Here is an 18,463-nt window from a genome sequence, read left to right on the forward strand (position 1 = left end):
TTTCTATTATCAGTTGGTAGATGGATTAAGACACTGGGCTGTTTACTGAAGCCAGTAAACCCTTTGTGTGGCTCCCCCTGAATTTCACAAATAAATCATTGCTCTCCTGCTTCATGCTTTTAATCAGCTTCCCCCAAGTGAAGGGGAAGGAAAAGGTTAAAACACAAATCCGAAGTGCTGACTCGGAGTTGCTGGGAGGGGAATGAGGAGACAATCCCTCCTTCCAGGAAGAAGGAACAGAAGTCGGACGATAGGCTTGGATGGGTCCTGCTTATAGGGGGTCATGATGGGGCTGAGCGGGCTCCGCCAGGCGCATATATGGAAGCTAAACTGTTATGCCGGGTGTCGAGGGCTCAGCTCATAAGGGGGAAGCCAGGGCCTATGCTGAGGCTCGTCTCCTTGTGCCGGGTGGGGGGCAGGGACCTAGAGCGGGGCTCAGCTTGCGGGGGCTGGGTGCTTCGGGCAGACCTGGGGCGGCTCCAGATGAAACAGCGGCTGGGCCATGTGATTCTCCAGGAAGCGCCGCGGAGAAGAGGAAGCTGGAGCCGCCGCGTTGGAGGGAGAGAGCGCGGGTGGTGTTTGTCCCGTACCCCTCAGCCCGGAGTCTGGGCGCTGCAGCTCGAACGGAGCAGGTAGGTGGGTTCCTGCCTTCGGGCTGCGGAGGAGGGAGAGAGACGGGGGAGCGGCCGGGCGAGGGACTCAGCCCAGCTACGTTTTCCCCTGCTGGGAGGGTCACGGCTTGTTATTTAAACCTTCCCCTGTCCTGTCGGGCCCTTCAGGACGGGACACAAAAAACAATCATTCCCGAAATCAAACCAAGGGCCACCCCGGATCCCACCCAGCCTGGGCCAACCCTCGGGTCCCAAAGCTGCTGGGATAAAGTGACTCTGTTCCCATTTGCAGATAACCCCGACTCCCCGTGACTGTGGTGAGCAGAATCCGATGACGCCGTGCTGAACGCCTTTTCTGGGCTAGGTTATGGTCAAGAATGTGTTAACTAATTTCACACTCATAGTTAGTCATGTTCTAACACAATAAAAAATGAATGAATGAAGACAAGGCCTGGCAGGGAAGGGAGCTTCAGGCAAGATCCCTGAACCAGAGCCTGATTCAGAGGCAATCACAGATGGAGAATAAAGAGGACGCTCAAGTATCGGGGGTAGCTGTGTTAGTCTAAATCCATAAAAAGAACAAGGAGTCCAGTGGCACCTTAAAGACTAACAGATTTATTTGGGCATAAGCTTTCATGGGTAAAAAAACCACTTCTTAAGATGCTTGTTTCGAAGGGACAAATAGTTGTTGCTCAAATTCTGCAGACCTACCTTATGTAGGACTTTGCCTGCTATCAACAAACTAGAATGGGATTAGGCAATGGAGAAGGCAACTGGCTCCCTATTCGTGCCTTAAAAAAGGAAACAATGTTTTCCAGCAGGCTCCACTGGAAGGAAAATTATTTTTTAATTAATTTTGATTATTAGACATCTTAAAGTCATCCTGACATCTTGGACTGTCATGTAATTAGAAAAGTGTTTTGTAGGTGCATCTTGAAAGGGTTTAAACAGAGAATCAAAACTGTTTTATATGCTAGAATCACTTACCCTATCCTACTGAAGTTACAATTTATTACAAACTCTGCCTTAAACTGTCAAGAAGCTTGCTGTGTTCTGCTAAATAGCTGCTGCCCTAGTGGTGGCTGTACTTCAGCAGTGGACAAAGTGATTCTTTTATCTATGACAGATTTCAGAGTAGCAGCCGTGTTAGTCTGTATCCGCAAAAAGAACAGGAGTACTTGTGGCACCTTAGAGACTAACAAATTTATTAGAGCATAAGCTTCCGAAGAAGTGGGCTGTAGCCCACGAAAGCTTATGCTCTAATAAATTTGTTAGTCTCTAAGGTGCCACAAGTACTCCTGTTCTTTTATCTATAGTTCAATACAATCAGTCACACTTGCACTTTAGTTTGTTTGGCTTCATGCTCATCATTATTAAAATCTTCCAAGTGTGATTGTCACAATTGCAAAATATGTAGTATCAACCTTTAGTAAGGGCTTAGAGTACTTCTGTCAGCTAATGGAGTTACTTCTCTAGCTCAAGTGGTAGAATACTGGGCTTTGTTAATTCAAATGGTGATGACTACCAATATGGAGGACATTATGCAATTGTTATTAAATATATGTGGGACCGGTTTGGGTAGGTTTACTGCCTATAGGGAAAAAATAATCCAAGTTGCTTGTGGGGACTTGTGTCTGACAACTGCATACAGAGGATTTATTTAAGATACACAAATAACATCTGGGAGTTTTTAACTAATACTTTATTTTGACAGATACTAGACTATGTCTGTGGTTTTGGTACTGCTGTGTCAGCTGCCAATAATGTTTGCATTTCCTCATTGCACAAGAAGATTAAAGGATTCAAAGCATACAGGGAAAGAAGGTAACATTCTTCTAAAATGAAGCTATACTTTCTGGAGTGAAACTGCATCTTACGGTGTTCTCTTGTGGAAACAATCTTTTGTTTAAAAACTAAAATTGTGTAACACAGTTGTGTGATTGTTAACTTACATTAGAAGCAACAGGATTTAGATTGGTTTAAAAATCATATTCCTGCTTCTCCCACAATTTTAGAATACATCTCTACCCCGATATAACGCGACCCGATATAACATGAATTCGGATATAACACGGTAAAGCAGTGCTCCGGAGGGGGAGGGGCGGGGCTGCACACTCCGGTGGATCAAAGCAAGTTCGATATAACACAGCTTCACCTATAACGCGGTAAGATTTTTGGCTCCCGAGGACAGTGTTATATCGAAGTAGAGGTGTAGTTGGATGTTTTTGCTAAAATGATCATCAGTCAAACAGATTTTTCTGAAATCCTGCTGACAAACACGAGTGAGATAAACAGGACAATACAGGCTCCTCTTAAGCCTCTGGACGCCTGTCAATGACAGTTACCGTTGTTGTCAGATTTTCTTAGTAATGAGTCTGAAACAATAGTTCAGTCTCTATTAAGACTGTACTACATTGGTTCATATTTGGAAGGGTTTTTTTTTTTCCATTCTTGGCATTCAGAAAAGATCTAAGTTTTCATTTCAAAAAATAGTTGATCGGAAACTGTTTGAATCACCATATTGTCTTCTGACATAACAGAAAGTTTGTTTGATTAAGGGAAACACTTTTGCACTCACTGTGTAATTAGACTGTGGAACTCATTGCCACAGGATGAAATTGAAACCAAGAATTTAGCCAGACTCAGAGGGGTTGGACATTTTTAAAGGGACATCAAGGAAGATCTAGAGTTGTTATAGTTGATACTAGCACATTTTGGGAGGGATCTAAACCCCATGCTTCAAGGATTAAGATAATCTCTAACTCTAAAGAGTTGGATGAGACCTTCATGGGAACTGATTATCCCACATCTGCCTAGTGAGTGGATGCAAGACAGTGATGGATCAGTGGTCTGTCCAGTTTGGCAATTATGTTCCTAGCAGCCAGTATTGAATACAACACATGGAAGTACTAAACTGATCTCTCATTTGGTTCATTTCTTCAAAGTATTTGCGTATAGTCCATTATGATATGAAGAATCCAGTATTTACAAATAACAAGAGTGCATGTGAGTGTACAGACCAAGGTCTGTCCCAGCACTCCTGATCAGTGCACCCCATCCTGCCAGGAAGGACTATATTTAAAGGCATGTCATGGTAGGGATCTACTACAGACCACCTAACCCGGAAGAAGAGGTGGATGAGGCTTTTTTTAAACAGCAAACAAAGTCATCCAAAGCACAGGACTTGGTGGTGATGGGGGACTTCAACTACTCAGTCATCTGTTGGGAAAATAACACAGCAGGGCACCGATTATCCAATAAGTTCTTGGAATGTATTGGAGACAATTTTTTATTTCAGAAGGTGGAGAAAGCTACTGGGGAGAGGCTGTTCTAGATTTGATTTTGACAAATAGGGAGGAACTGGCTGAGAATTTGAAAGTGGAAGGCAGCTTGGGTGAAAGTGATCATGAAATGATAGAATTCATGATTCTAAGGAACGGTAGGAGGGAGAACAGCACAGTTCTGGGTCCGGTTCTATACTCTATCTTCATCAATGGCATACAGAATACATTTATAAAGTTTGCGGACAATACCAAGCTGGAAGGGTTTGCAAATGCTTTGGAGGATAGGATTATAATTTAAAATGATCTGGACAAACTGGAGAAATGGTCTGAAGTAAACAGGATGAAATTCAATAAGGACAAATGCAAAGTACTCCATTTAGGAAGGAACAATCAGTTGCACACATACAAAATGGGAAATGACTGCCTAAGAAGGAGAAAGGGACCTGGGAGTCATAGTGGACCACAAGCTAAATATGAGTCAACAGTGTAACTCTGTTGCAAAAAAAGCATACATCATTCTGGAATGCATTAGCAGGAGGGTTGTAAGCAAGACGCAAGAAGTAATTCTTCCTCTATACTCTACTCTGATTAGGCCTCGACTGGAGTATTGTGTCCAGTTCTGGGCACCACATTTCAGGAAGGATGTGAACAAATTGGAGAGAGTCCAGAGAAGAGCAACAAAAATGAGTAAAGGTCTAGAAAATATGACCTATGAGGGAAGATTGAAAAAATGGGACATAACAGTTTTCAAGTACATAAAAGGAGGAGGGAGAGTAATTCTTCTTAATCTCTGAGGATAGGACAAGAAGCATGGATTTTAAATTGCAGCATAGAAGGTTTAGGTTGGACCTTAAGAAAAACTTCCTGTCAGGATGGTTAAGCACTGGAATAAATTGCCTAGGCAGGTTGTGGAATCTCCATCACTGGAGATTTTTAAGAGCAGGCTAGACAAACACCTGTCAGGAATGATCTAGATAATTAGTCCTGCCACGAGTACAGGGGACTGGACTAGATGACCTCTCGAGGGCCCTTCCAGTTCTATGATTCTAATTCTGCAAGTCCTCTGCATGCCTAACTGCCACAATTTTAAATTAAAATTACAAGTTGTTAATTTAATGTTCTGTTTCAGATGTGAGACACAGAAAAGTCAGGAGATTCCCACAAAACAACCATAACTCTGTTCATTACACATATGTTTAAGGCATTTAAGTTAATGCAAATATGTGCAAGTTTCTTAGGTTGCTAACTAGTGTTAACAGGATGGAACCTGATTTGACACTGTTTTCCCCATTCTCCTGGATTCACATGTAGCCATCAAGTTGTTGAAAAATCTACAAGCTGAAGGATCAGGTTTTGATTTCAGTTAAAACACTTCTATTCTGAAACACAATTTTTTTTTTCAATTATATCTGATAAGTGAATGAAACACTGCTGAACGAAATAGGCAAAGCTTTTCTTTTCAGTTTGATTAGTATAAATCCAGTTTCAGAGTACTTCTATTGATACAGGTTGCACAAAGGTGAACTCCTAGGGAAAACTCTATTTCAGCACTGCCCAAATGTACTTTGGGGATCTCCCCCCCCCCCCTTTCCCCCCCATATTCTTCTTAAGGCTAGACCCTTTCTCCATGCTGTAAAAATGTGATAATCTTAAATGCTTTAACTCCTTCTAACTTGATAAAATAATGACAAGAAAATTCATTTTAAGATAAGTGATTTCCCCAAATTGTTCAGGCATAGCATTAAAGGCAGCAGCAATTAATATGAGTGATACTGTAAGTCTTTTGGAATTGTTACTGAGCAAAATACTTTGAGATACCATTGCAATGCCCAACAGTAACTATTAAGGGAAAAATTCCTGAGTGATGGGATAATCTATACCAGTGGTGGGCAACCTGCAGCCTGTCAGAGTAATCTGCCGGTGGGCTGCCAGACAATTTGTTTACATTTGCACGGCCACCGGGAGCTCCCAGTGGCCACGGTTCGCTGTTCCCAGCTAATGGGAGCTGTGGGAAGTGGTGGCCAGCATGTCCCTGTGGCCCGCACAACTTCCCACAGCTCCCATTGGCCGGGAACGGCGAACCGCGACCTCTGGGAGCTGCGGGCGGCCGTGCAAATGAAAACAAACTGACTGGCGGCCTGCCAGCGGATTACCCTGATGGACCGCGTGTGGCCCGTGGGCCACAGGTTGCCCACCACTGATCTATGCAAATGAATTATCTAACAAGTATGTATCTACTTTGTGACTGAATAACTTTATCCTGAATCTTGTCTCTCTCTCTTTGTGAGCAAGTGGACTTAGTTTGTAAGAATGATCTTCCTGCTTTCATTAACACCCTTGCACACTGAAGAGTTCTTTTTAATTAACCCTCTAGTCATTTCATTTAGCAAAACCATCTACTTACTTATACTAGAAGTTTAATTTAAAATATTTCAGTTGCACAGAAAAGCAGGCCAGAAGATTTCTGTTATTCAAAGATGAGTTCTCTATTACAAGTTATAGCAAAGACAGGCTAAAACTTGAGCCCAGAAGAAACCTGATGAGAAAATGCATTCCAGTATCTTTAAGTCTGCTATAACTTCACTAACTCTTCTGGAATTAGAACTAGGGGAGTGAGTTTATTTTCTGAGGCTCCTAACCAGCTTCTAAAAATGGCAAAAATAAAGAAAAGATGAGTTGTTAAAAACTCTGCCTAATCAAAGATGATGTCAGCAAGAACCCCATCATGAACCTAATGACCATAGAGCAGCATTTATTTAAAAGGTATAAAAATAATGTATTGCCCTTTTTGTTTAAAACTTCAATCTACCCTTAAATGCTGTTCCTAAATAGTGTGATATTAAGAAGAAATTAATGGAATTTGTCCACTGTGCTGATGGAAACTCAATTTCTAAAACAAAGATTAGAATTCAGATACCAGAATGTGTGAAAAGGAATGTATGCCTAGGATTCTTACTGGAACATATCAAAGGAGGTAACCCTTAGGCTTTTTCAAGATGTGCATACTGGATCTTGCTCAGTCTGGATCTGCTTAGAAGTCCATCTTAAAGTAATTGAATATTACAAGGAACCTTAGGATTCCCAGGCACTCCCACACTCCAGCAGGGTCAATACCACAGCTGTGGTCACTTGCATTTCAGACAGCTGGCATGAGGACCAAATTCTAAAAAGTTGCTATGAGAAAATCTGAAACTATTTACAAGGGACAGAAAATATTTAAATTTGAATGTGGAACAGGCAGAAAGAGAACTGTTGTGTTGGCAGCAAAGAAAAGGCCTTGAAGTCTCCTTTTATATCCGGTAAAACGGGGAAAAAACAGAGAGATGTTTTTCTTTTGGGATTTTAAAGAGCTCCAGAGTTTTTTGTAAGAATACCAGAACTATCACCCTAATTTAACTGTTTTAAAATAATTTATTTTTTGTTAGTGTTTACATCGGAAAAAGAAGCCAATTTGTTCATTGGACGACATCTTCTGTATAACAGATTTGATTTTGAAGTATTTACCCCTGGTAATCTAGAAAGAGAATGCTATGAGGAGCAGTGCAATTATGAAGAGGCAAGAGAAATTTTTGAAGACCCTGATAAAACGGTAATTGCTTTGATTTAGTTTAAAATACTGGGTGGCCATCAGTAGATGGTTATTATAAACTACTGTTGCCCTTCAGAAGAGATTATTTAAAATAGGAGTTCTGCCATTATTATTTATATTACAGTAGAACCAGAAGCCCCAATCAGATGGGGCCAATTGTGTTAGGAATGCAGTGAACACACACGAATTCACGGTACGTGCCCCAAAAAGCTTGCAGGCAAAGGCTATGATTCTGCGAATACTTACAAACTAAGTGGGACTTCAGTAGGACTACACACAAAAGTAAAGCTAGGCACATACGTAAGTGTCTTCAGAACTGGGAACTTTTTTGGGGGAAAAAGTGACCTGGGAAGGGGATAAAATCACACAAATAATTTTGTGTATTTTATACTTTTAAAAAATGTATATATAAAGTGCCAACTATTTCTATCTCCCCTCACTCATTAATTGGCTGGTTTTATATACAAGTTACAGCAAAGGGGAATCTTGAGAAGAGGGCAGTGGTGACCTTGTGGATCAGTTAAGTGTGAGTGTTCCATGGATAAGGAGCAACTTTGAAGATGCTACTGTATAGTGAAAAAAAACTTTGGCAGGAGCAGGAAAAGGGGTGCAAGCCTTTCACCCCTCCCCCCCACTCCACAGGAAGGAGCAAGACGCAGATGAAAGCAGTACTTGCAATCCTCCAAACAGCTAGTGCTGCCTGTAGTGCAAATCTCTCCAGGGCCCCTGCCATCCTCTGCACTCAGTTGCAGACGGAGCAAGCAGTGCACCCTCTCCCAGGAGGATGGAGCTGCCGCTGGAGTTTGCATTCCCTAGGAGTCTCCCAGGAGGAATTTTACATGACTACATCATATTTTCCCTGGAGGCTTCTGCTGCACAGTGGCTTCTTCCTCCTGCCCTGCCCCCAACCCCACACCTTTTCCAATGTGGGTTGTGGCTTAGTTTCAGTCTTAACTATAGGATTAAATTTTATACAGTGCATTACTGTCTTTAGTCATAAAATATTCTCTTATATGCATCGTATTATTAACCTATGGAACTCACTGTTCAAGGATATTATTGAGGCAAGTAACTTTGTAAGATCAGACACTTGCATTAGTAGCATTGGAATTTACACTAACTAGGGTAAATTATAAGCATCACCAATCTCCATTGTCAGTCTAAGCTAATTACTAAGTGGTATCAAGAAGAAATTTCTCTACATGATACAGTATTGCAATTTAGAGGTGTTCTTGGTTTGTCTCTTTCCTTTTCTTTTAAACAGCTGGCATTTCTTTCTATCGGTTTAAGTGGACCATTGGTTTGTTCTAGTATGGCAGTTTTTTATGATGTTATACCTGAATATACAAGTGGAATTTCAGCCCTGGGGTAAGCAGGTGCAACTTTTGACTTCAGTGGGAGTTGTGCCCATTTATGCCATGTCTGAATTCTGTCCACAATCTCTTATTTAAGTTATACATCACATATAGGCTTGAACTATTTAAAAAAACATTTTTATTTTCATAGATGACTTTTTGGAAAGAGTATTCCATTAAGGGACCCAGCACAAAATTCGGTAAGTCAAGATCAGAGCTTATCTCGTTTCTCTCCATTACATTGCAAATATTGCTCCCCTCACACACATTCTAGAACCCCCCTCCCCAATATGTTGCAATTTATGTTGTCATCTGGTCATAACTAAGTATTCAGCTGGCACAGTTATAACCCTTGATTACTGTCTTTTTATATTTTTGTGCATTTTCTTTTTATATACTGAAATGTATATTAGATATTATATAATATATTTGTGAAGTTCGGGGAGTTGGAAGACTTTGGCCCTTTAGTATTGCATATTGAAATATACATTCTGCTATCCATTTCCTTGTATGTATTAGACAATATAGAAACTTTGCAACTATAATTCTGCTGCTTCTTACTTCTGTTTTTATTTTGTACTGCAATAGTTTATAGAGGCCCCAGTTAGGATCAGGACCTCACTGTGGTAGGTGCTATACAGATAGAGTGAAAGTCAGGATCTGCTCTGAAGGACTTAATCTGATGAAAGATGCAATAAGTGTGTGAAATAACAATTGGTGGGGATGGATTGGTGGAGAATCTCAAAAACATGCATATATAAATGATCTAGGAGAGGAATATTTGTTAACTTTTGCTTTTGGTTGGGGTGGGCATTAAAGTGCTGGATTGATGTGATGGCTTGTCATGTGAGAAGACTAATAGAAAGGAACTACTACTGTTAATCTTACTATAACATCTCTCTCAAATCTTCAAAAAGAGAGAAGGCCACAACTGACGAAACATTGTTAATAATGCTATAGTGTTAGTCAACTGGAAATAATTACTGATTTCTGTTCAGGTGGTGAAGCTACACAAAAAATTGATGTTACAGGACTTCTGACTGGCCTAGTTGCTACTGGAGTTCTGTTGGTTTTAACTGGATTACTTATTTATTATTTCTGGAAAAACAGATGCAAAGCAAGACAACCACCTGGGTAAGGAATTGAGAATAATATTTCACTTTACTTTCATAGAAAAAACTTTAGTAATATAGGTGGAATTTTCAAAATCATTCTGCTCTCAGTGAAGTGAATGGAAATTTTACTATTGACTTCAGTGGAGACCGAGTTAGGTCTCTACTAAATGCTGTTGAAAATATCATTCTTAGAGTTAAGGTTCTACAAGATTGTAACTATAAATCACAAGAAAATATATAAAACAAATGACTTTTGTATGGGTCACAGATCCTGTTAAACAATACTTTGCTGGGCCCCAAAATCTTTACCAAGAAAAATGGTTTCAGCATGAGGGAGCCCTGAGCCAGATCTGGTTTTTGAAACCTGCAATGGAGGAGTGTGAACTGGTTTTAAGAATAGTTTTAGATATTAGAATTTGTAACTGCTGGAGAAATTGAATTGTGCTAGAGGAAGTATGAGTGGACTTGACTTTTTCCAAAGAATTAGCTTGCTGAAGATCTATAGATTCCTCAAGACAGCCTTTCTGTGAGCTTCACAATGGAAACTACTATTGTAATACAGTGGAATCTCCTTAATTGGCACAGTTAGTAACTAGTATGTTTATCTGAGATTCATGAGAATATTTTGTGCTGTGATAAATATAATATGCTGTAAAGCAGGAGATACATAGCAATAAATATATGCTTGCAAGCATAAATTCACACCAGTAAACAATGTGAAAGGCTTACAGATGGAACTAAGTATGCCATTTGTCCATCACTGAATTGAAATACTTGTGTTAGGCAACTGTATTAAAAAAGTTAAGTGGACTCTGTGAATAGCTAAAGGAGGGAAAAAAGGTAAATCAGATTTTAGTTTACACAATCTCATTGTGGACTAAATGATATGTAATAGAGCTTTCAGACTTCAAAAACTTGTTTGGCCAGCTTGTTAGTATAAATCTCCTCTCCAATTTTCTTTCTGTTTTTAAAATCTATGGCAGTTTTGGTTACTTTCCTTTCAACTGCATCATTTTTTTAAAATACACACAATTATTTACAAAGAAGTAAACTGAATGCATTTTTAATTGAAAATACACCTTTAAACCTAAAATTATCAAGTATAGTGCTATTGGATATCTGCTCCTCCAGGGTTGTTGTAGGTACAAGACTTCACCATGAACCAAATGCGTATTCATTTGCAGTATAAGCATGTGTTCTTGATTCTATACAGGATGAAGAAAGGATGAAACCATAAAGTCTGATTGATTTTTTTTTCCCCAGGGTTATGTACACCATCAAAGTATAATCTGTGATATTACCCACACTAAGACTCCCCTTATGACTAAAAGCTTTACCACTATCATTTGAAGCACCCATAAACTCCACAGAACGTTGAGTATTTAAGAAACAAATATGCTATTTTATTAATATTCTATTACTTACGATATTTATTTTACATATGATTATGGAATATGATTTAAAAACTAGACTGTGTACTAGTACTTGAAACACTAAAGTTGAGATCAACTATATAAGTAATCAGCACTTAATGATCTTAAAGAAGAGCGCTTGTCAGTTCGTGTAAACAGCACTTCTTTTTTTTTTTTTTTTACATGCACACTGTGGCATACACGGAAATATCCCAGTGATCTTCAGTGCAGAAAACTGCACTGAATTTTGATTATATATTAAATAAAAGGAAGAGTGTACATAAAAATAACAGTAAATTGCGTTACACTATTTACAACAGTAAATATCATTGCAACTTAAATATCTATTGAAATAGGAAAAAGCTGATTTGTAACTACTTGTGTTGGAATCCTTTAAGGGCCTCTTCTCTACCTGTTAAAAGCAAATCCTGTCTGACTTCCATAAGCATAGAAGCCCCTCTTCTAGTGAAGGAGGCACAATTCTGCAACTCAAAGGAGGGGTGGACCTTTGCATAGTTCTGCTGGGATAGGGAGCTGAAGTAATCTGGAGGATCCACTGCTACATGGATTCTCTAGCCCTCCTCCTCTCTCTACTCCTCTCAACCTCACAAGTATGAATGGGCAACAGAGTTACAGAAGCTACTCCAGCCATTGCCGTGAAGTAACTGTCATAGTCGGTCCTAGAGGAGTATTCTGCCCCATCCTTGTCTCTGTGAATTTATGCAGCACTTAACTGTGTTCCTCAGCCTAGGTTCTGGGAATACCCATTTGGCCCATGCTGTTTAAGATTATTAAAAATGTACTTGCTTTGGCAAAAGGCTATGTAATCCTCTCCTTCATATATAAAAATGAAAATGTCATTCATAATACTTTTAACTCTGTTTAGGTACTCAGACAGTGTAAGAAGTAGAAGACATTCATCTATCATCTTCAGAAGACATGAAGAGGTTTCTTTAAATCCACTCCCTCTAAGAACAGATGATGAGTCAGGACTGCCAACTTATGAAGAAGCTGTGACATTAGGTGGAAAATACGACGTCCCACCACCACCATATCCGGGGCCTGCAAAAGGGTTTAAGATGTTTAAAAAGTCTATGTCACTTCCTGCCCCACAATTCCAAACTTGACTCTGGAGGAGTGAGGAATTAATCTTCATTGGAAGATGTACATTTGAAAAGGGGCAGTACCTTGCAAGACATTTTTCACAAATGTGAAAGACTTACAGCTCTTCTGCACAGCTAGGAGCAAGTGAATTATTTCATAATGGAAATGAAGTTATTGTTTTGAAAAAGTTTGATGTATTTTTCCAGCATGAAACTTGTTTATACAAGTTTTTGGTGCTAGAACTGAACCGTGCATAAAGGTCCTAATCTTTGAGCTCCCATGCATTTTGAGATAGGAAAAAGCTGATTTGTAACTACTTGTGTTGGAATCCTTTCCAACGTATCAAACTACTGATATTCCCTTACAAGTTTTATTTACTGTTTATTCAGAAGGAAAAAGATTTTTAATATTAAAATTGGACTTAACACTAACCATTTTTTAAATTAAAACTTTAAACCACTGTGAATATATTAAGCATTGAATAACTAACAAAATAGATACCTCATTTGGATGATAGGTGGGTTTTCTACTGGTTCTAGAAGTAGTAATGGGCTGTATTGATGAAAGCTAGTTAATCTGTCAAGCTTGTATAGCGTTATGGTTTCTGAATTAATTTGTCTAATTTTAAACATTAACTGGACAGTATGAGACAATACATGGCAGGAAGCCATGCTTAAGAGGACAGAGGATATTCTCTATGAAAATCGTGGTTGGGGGTTATCTAAAATAATGACTACATGTATTCTCCTCAACTTCATCACCTATTTACTGCTCTCTGTTGCAGAACAGTAGTTATTGCTAGGCAAGTCAGATAGGTGTCTTTCCCTAGATCCCATTAACAAGCGACCCATACCAATGGCTAGTTGGTAACTAGTAGGATTATTTCTCTCCTTCTACATCCCCACCTTAATATACACCGTGTAAATTTTCAAAGCATTGTCTTGCAACTTCTCCTTGAACACAATTTCCATTGATTATCTTAGTCTTGGAGGCTTAAAGTCAAGACTTCTGGCTGATAAAATATGAGTCCAAAAGTTGATCCTCTGCATGCTTATGCAGGTCACTTACATTGCCCTGCTGGAATGTCTGAGTTTTTAGAAATCTCTCATCCGTAGAATGTCTAGTAATCAGAAGACAATGGACAAGATTTTCAAAAGGGACTAATGACTTGGTTACCTTCATTTCTGGAGCTCCAATGGGAGACCCCTTTAAAATTGGAACCCTTTAAGGTATCACCAGTTGGACATTCAGAAGCTGAGTCACTTTTGAAAATCTTGGCCAATGGTTCAATAGCAGCAAATTAAATGTAAACTTGTATTTAAAATGGTTCATTCAGTCACTGTTTACATTTAAAGTTGAATGTTTACTTGTAACGATTTTTTTGACAGAGAAGGTCAGTGAGAAACTATGTAATGACTCCATATCACTGTCTTAAATCTAAAAATCTCTCATCTAAAGAGAAATTGCTGGAATACTTGAAGATATAGGGTGCACTGAGAATACTACATAAGGCCAATCTTGCCTATAAGTAACTCAGATTGACTTAAGTGCATGGATAATTATTTTCTTGTTACTGACTGACAGGATTGAGAGTCAAATTAGTTTCTCTTCTGTCTCTGTCAGACTTGCTTATAGCCGATGGCAAGTCACTTAACCCCTGTGCCTTACCCATTTTACAGATTGAAAAGTATACCTACCTACCTCAGGGTACTGAGATGTTTAATTAATTGCCATTCATACTTTGAGTGCTCTGAGATTCTTGGTTGAAGAGTGCCATTTTTAACTGCTGAAGCCTTAAAGATTGTGTCCAATCTACTTCAAAGATTGCATCTCAACTGATCAGCTGATATATGAAGTGCTGAGCCAACAGTCCCATGGCTTAATCACAAGGAGAGTAGAAACCAATCATTAGTGAGAGGTGCTTGACCATTGCATTATCTTGTCATCTGTATACCCCAGATCCCAAATTCTACTCCTTCATAATTGGATGGGAGAGATTTGAAGGGGAAAGGTCTAGAGAGGTTTGGGGGTTTTGGACATTGATCTGAATGGTTGTATCTTGTACATGAGCCAAAAACATTGCATCATATTTTTTAAAAATATAAATAAAACACTATATGAAATAAGGCCAGAATATTCACTTGAATGTAGAATCTGACTCTTAATTCATAAAAGGAGGAAGTAATTACCAGTGGGTGATTGCTGACAACGAAGAAAAATAGTTGACATAAGCAAATTACAATTTTGAAATATTGTGGGTATTGGTCTACCTACTTTCGTCAACTAATGGATGTCCATCAGTTTCTGCCAGAGTCAGTACACCTGGCTTCAGTATAGGTGCCTTCTGTAAATCCATGCTTTTTCAATTATTATACTAAAACTGGATGGAGCATAAGCTCGGATTTGGAAAAGAAAAGTTAATACAAGGAAGATGACTCTTGGTATGATAAATTCATCCTGAATTCGCAGAGCACGAATTGGTGCAACAGAGATTATAGTTTTGTAAAGTACCACCCTACAGTCTAAAAGGTGAACCACTCTTTTGTCAAACTTCATATGATGGGATTATTAATGAAGTCACTTTAACAATGGGAAGTGATGAGAAGATGTAATTGCTTCTCTAAATCACCTGTTCAACTATTACTGTAAAACAGGCTTAAAACCCCCCCAACAATCTAGTTAAAAGTAGGGCTGTCAAGCGATTAAAAAAAATTAATTGCAATTAATCATGCAATTAAATAATTGTGATTATTTGCACAATTAATCGCGCCATTAAACAATAATGGAATACCATTTATTTAAATATTTTTGGATGTTTACTACATTTTCAAATACTGATTTAAACTACAACACAATATAAAGCATACAGTCTTCACTTTATATTTATTTTTGATTAAATATTTGCACTGTAAAAAAATAGTATTTTTCAGTTCATCTAATACAAGTACTGTAGTGAAATCTCTATCATGAACTTACAAATGTAGAATTATGTCCAAAAAAACCTGCGTTCAAAAATAAAACAATGTAAAACTTTAGTGCCTACAAGTCCCCTGAGTCCTACTTCAGCCAATCGCTCAGACAAACAAGTTTGGTTACAATTTGCAGGAGATAATGCTGCCCGCTTCTTGTTTACAATGTCACCTGAAAGTGAGAACAGGCATTCACATGGCACTGTTGTAGCCAGCATTGCAAGATATTTACATGCCAGATGCCCTAAAGATTCATATGACCCTTCATGCTTCAACCACCATTACAGAGGACATGCGTCCATGCTGATCACAGATTCTGTTCGATAACCATCCAGAGCAGACCGACGCATGTTCATTTTCATCATCTGAGTCAGATGCCACCAGCAGAAGTTTGATATTCTTTTTCTGGTGGTTTGGATTCTATAGTTTCCGCATCTGAGTTTTGCTTTAAGACTTTTGAAAGCAAGCTCCACACCTCGTCCCTCTCAGATTTTGGATGGCACCTTAGATTCTTAAACCTTGGGTTGAGTGCTGTAGCTATTTTTACAAATCTCACATGGTACCTTCTTTGCATTTTGTCAAATCTGCTGTGAAAGTGTTCTTAAAATGAACATGTGCTGGGTCATCATCCGAGACCGCTATAACATCAAATATGTCAGAATGTGGGTAAACAGAACAGGAGACTTACAATTCTCCCCCAAAGAGTTCAGTCACAAATTTAATTATTGGATTATTTTTTTTAAACGAGCATGAAGGGGCATACGAATGTTTAGCATATCTGGCATGTAAATACTTTGCAACGCCAGCTACAAAAGTGCCATGCGAATGCCTGTTCTTACTTTCAGGTGACATTGTAATTAAGAAGTGGGCATTATCTCCCGTAAATGTAAGCAAACTTGTTTCTCTTAGCAATTGGCTGAACAAGTAGGACTGAGTGGACTTGTAGGCTCTAAAGTTTTACATTGTTTTGTTTTTGAGTACAGTTATGTAACAAAAAAAACTACATTTGTAAGTTACACTTTCACAATAAAGAGATTGCACTACAGTACTTGTATGAGGTGAATTGAAAATTATTTTTTTGTTTGTCATTTTTACAGTGCAAATATTTGTAATAAAAAGTGAGCACTGTGCACTTTGTATTCTGTGTTGTAATAGAAATCAATATATTTGAAAATGTAGAAAAACATCCAAAAATGTTTAATAATTTTCAATTGGTATTCTATTGTTTAACAGTGAGATTAATCGTGATTAATTTGAGTTAATCACGTGAGTTAACTGCAATTAATCGACAACCCTAGTTAAAAGTTTAAGATGTGCACTGCCTGGTTAAACACAATTTGTCTAAACTTTGTAAAGCCAAACTATTTTTTAAAATTGATTAAAAATTTTTACAGATTACTTCTTTAAAATAAAATACTTAGGATAATATAACCTTGTTTAAAATACTTTACAGGTTATTTTGGACTAAGTAGCAACTTGTGTAATTTTACAGTTTGTTTAAAGGATCAACCCTTATTTGGACTACGAAATATGAAGACACTAGTTACTAATGCTAATTTTTGAATTAGTCACTAGACATTTCAATTGATAGCTGTTGATCTTTCATTTATAATTAGTCAGTTTACAAAACACTCAACTATTCTCATTCTTTAAATGTTTGCATAGTTGTAGACAAATAATCAAACTATTGCAAAATTAAACTTTTTAAAGTAAGAAGTGGGTGGGAAAAATTCCTCTAAAAAGGAAGAATTTTTCAAAGTTGATTCTCTCATGCCCCAAGCTTTCCTTACCTTCAGTCCTATCCCCCTCTGATCTTCTGTTTAGGGATATTCATTTAAACATAGATACTGTGGGAAACATTTTTAAATATAACTGATACACTAAGGGGGTGGGGGAAAGGGCTCATGTATTCAGAACTATCATCACATTTGTAATTTTACCTGCTCTGCTCTTTAGAAGTATAATTATTATTAGAGGGTGAGAGACTAAATTTTTATTGGAGAGCATTTTTGAAATGGGGTTTGGAGGACTGGGGAAATAAAATGCATTGTTGATATTCAATATTATAAGTGCATCTGATTTTTGTCTTTTGGAACAGGCATGTGTGGGTTGGAGGGGGTGATATTTTAAAAGTGAACAGAGTGAGGGTTTGTTAAGAGCTATAAACTCAAGTCCTCATTTCTTACATTAAATTGTATTTGTTGATACTGTGCTTTTACTTCTGTTTTCACAGAATAGATCTAAGATGACAATGATACATCACTTCTGTACCCATTGCCTTTAATTTCTCTTTAATGTTTCCTTTCAATTGTAAGGCTTTAAACCAACCTAACTTCAAAATCCTTCACCGATCCCTGGAGAGTGATTTATAAAATTGTATTGCTACGCTGTATGAAATATTGGTTGGAACAAGTTCTCTCAGTTCAGGGCAAGTACACCTGTATTCCCTTTCTGTGGTCCCTCAAGGGCACCTGCTCTAGGCTCCTCAGCCATCACTTCTCTTGTGAGAGAGACATGTCTTTACCCTTCTCACTGGTGTTTTCCCAAGCTGCATAGTTCCCTGCTTACACTCTAATATTCGCAGCAAACCAGACTGCCTAAACAGGCCACTGTCTGAGTGTTGCTTTCTCTTTGAAAGCTAGGAACAGCTGTAATTGACAGCAGTCACAAGTTACCACACAGCTCTTTAGATAAGCACGCACACTTAAGGTGAAATTACAGAGAAAACATATTAAGAATAAAAACCTACACATAAGCTTATTTGCATATCAGAGGTCACCCATTAATCGTATGGGTGCCTTAGTAGGTCAAGTTCTTCCAACCCTTCTCTAAGGATTGAGGTCCCCCTCCCTTGGATAGAAAGGTTCTGTATGTTTGCTGGATCAGAAAGAAAGCCTTAAATCAGTTTAATCTCAGACTCAGGGCCGGCTCCAGCCTTTCTGCCGCCCCAAGCAAAAAAAAAAAAAAAAAAAAGCCGCGATTGGCGGCGGCAGTTCAGGGGCAGGTCCTTCGCTCCTAGAGGGA

General features: G+C 38.5%; 1 protein-coding gene across 2 annotated transcripts; it reads left to right on the plus strand.

Moving 5' to 3' along the window:
* Nucleotides 1-522: 522 nt before the first annotated feature.
* PRRG4 (proline rich and Gla domain 4) lies at nt 523-14,589 on the plus strand. 2 transcript variants are annotated; one of them, XM_034769921.1, is made up of 6 exons: nt 523-632; nt 2,326-2,435; nt 7,321-7,484; nt 8,991-9,039; nt 9,838-9,973; nt 12,253-14,589. In XM_034769921.1, exons 2-6 carry the CDS (start codon nt 2,336-2,338, stop codon nt 12,491-12,493), a joined length of 690 nt encoding a protein of 229 aa, XP_034625812.1. In that variant the 5' UTR covers nt 523-632; nt 2,326-2,335; the 3' UTR covers nt 12,494-14,589. The 2 variants fall into 2 exon arrangements, with proteins under 2 accessions (XP_034625812.1, XP_034625813.1); XM_034769922.1 differs by lacking the exon at nt 523-632 and having other exon boundaries at nt 1,913-2,435.
* The last annotated feature ends 3,874 nt before the right edge of the window (nt 14,590-18,463 follow it).

Source organism: Trachemys scripta, chromosome 4, assembly GCF_013100865.1.
Source record: "Trachemys scripta elegans isolate TJP31775 chromosome 4, CAS_Tse_1.0, whole genome shotgun sequence".
Classification (NCBI taxonomy): domain Eukaryota; kingdom Metazoa; phylum Chordata; order Testudines; family Emydidae; genus Trachemys; species Trachemys scripta.

Excerpts from the sequence above, each read along its gene's own strand:
- PRRG4 (XM_034769921.1), top strand. The coding sequence starts at position 2,336 with ATGTCTGTGGTTTTGGTACTGCTGTGTCAGCTGCCAATAATGTTTGCA. Across the intron at positions 7,485-8,990 it reads TTGAAGACCCTGATAAAACG|ATGACTTTTTGGAAAGAGTA; the intron begins GTAATTGCTTTG and ends TTATTTTCATAG. Across the intron at positions 9,040-9,837 it reads GGGACCCAGCACAAAATTCG|GTGGTGAAGCTACACAAAAA; the intron begins GTAAGTCAAGAT and ends ATTTCTGTTCAG.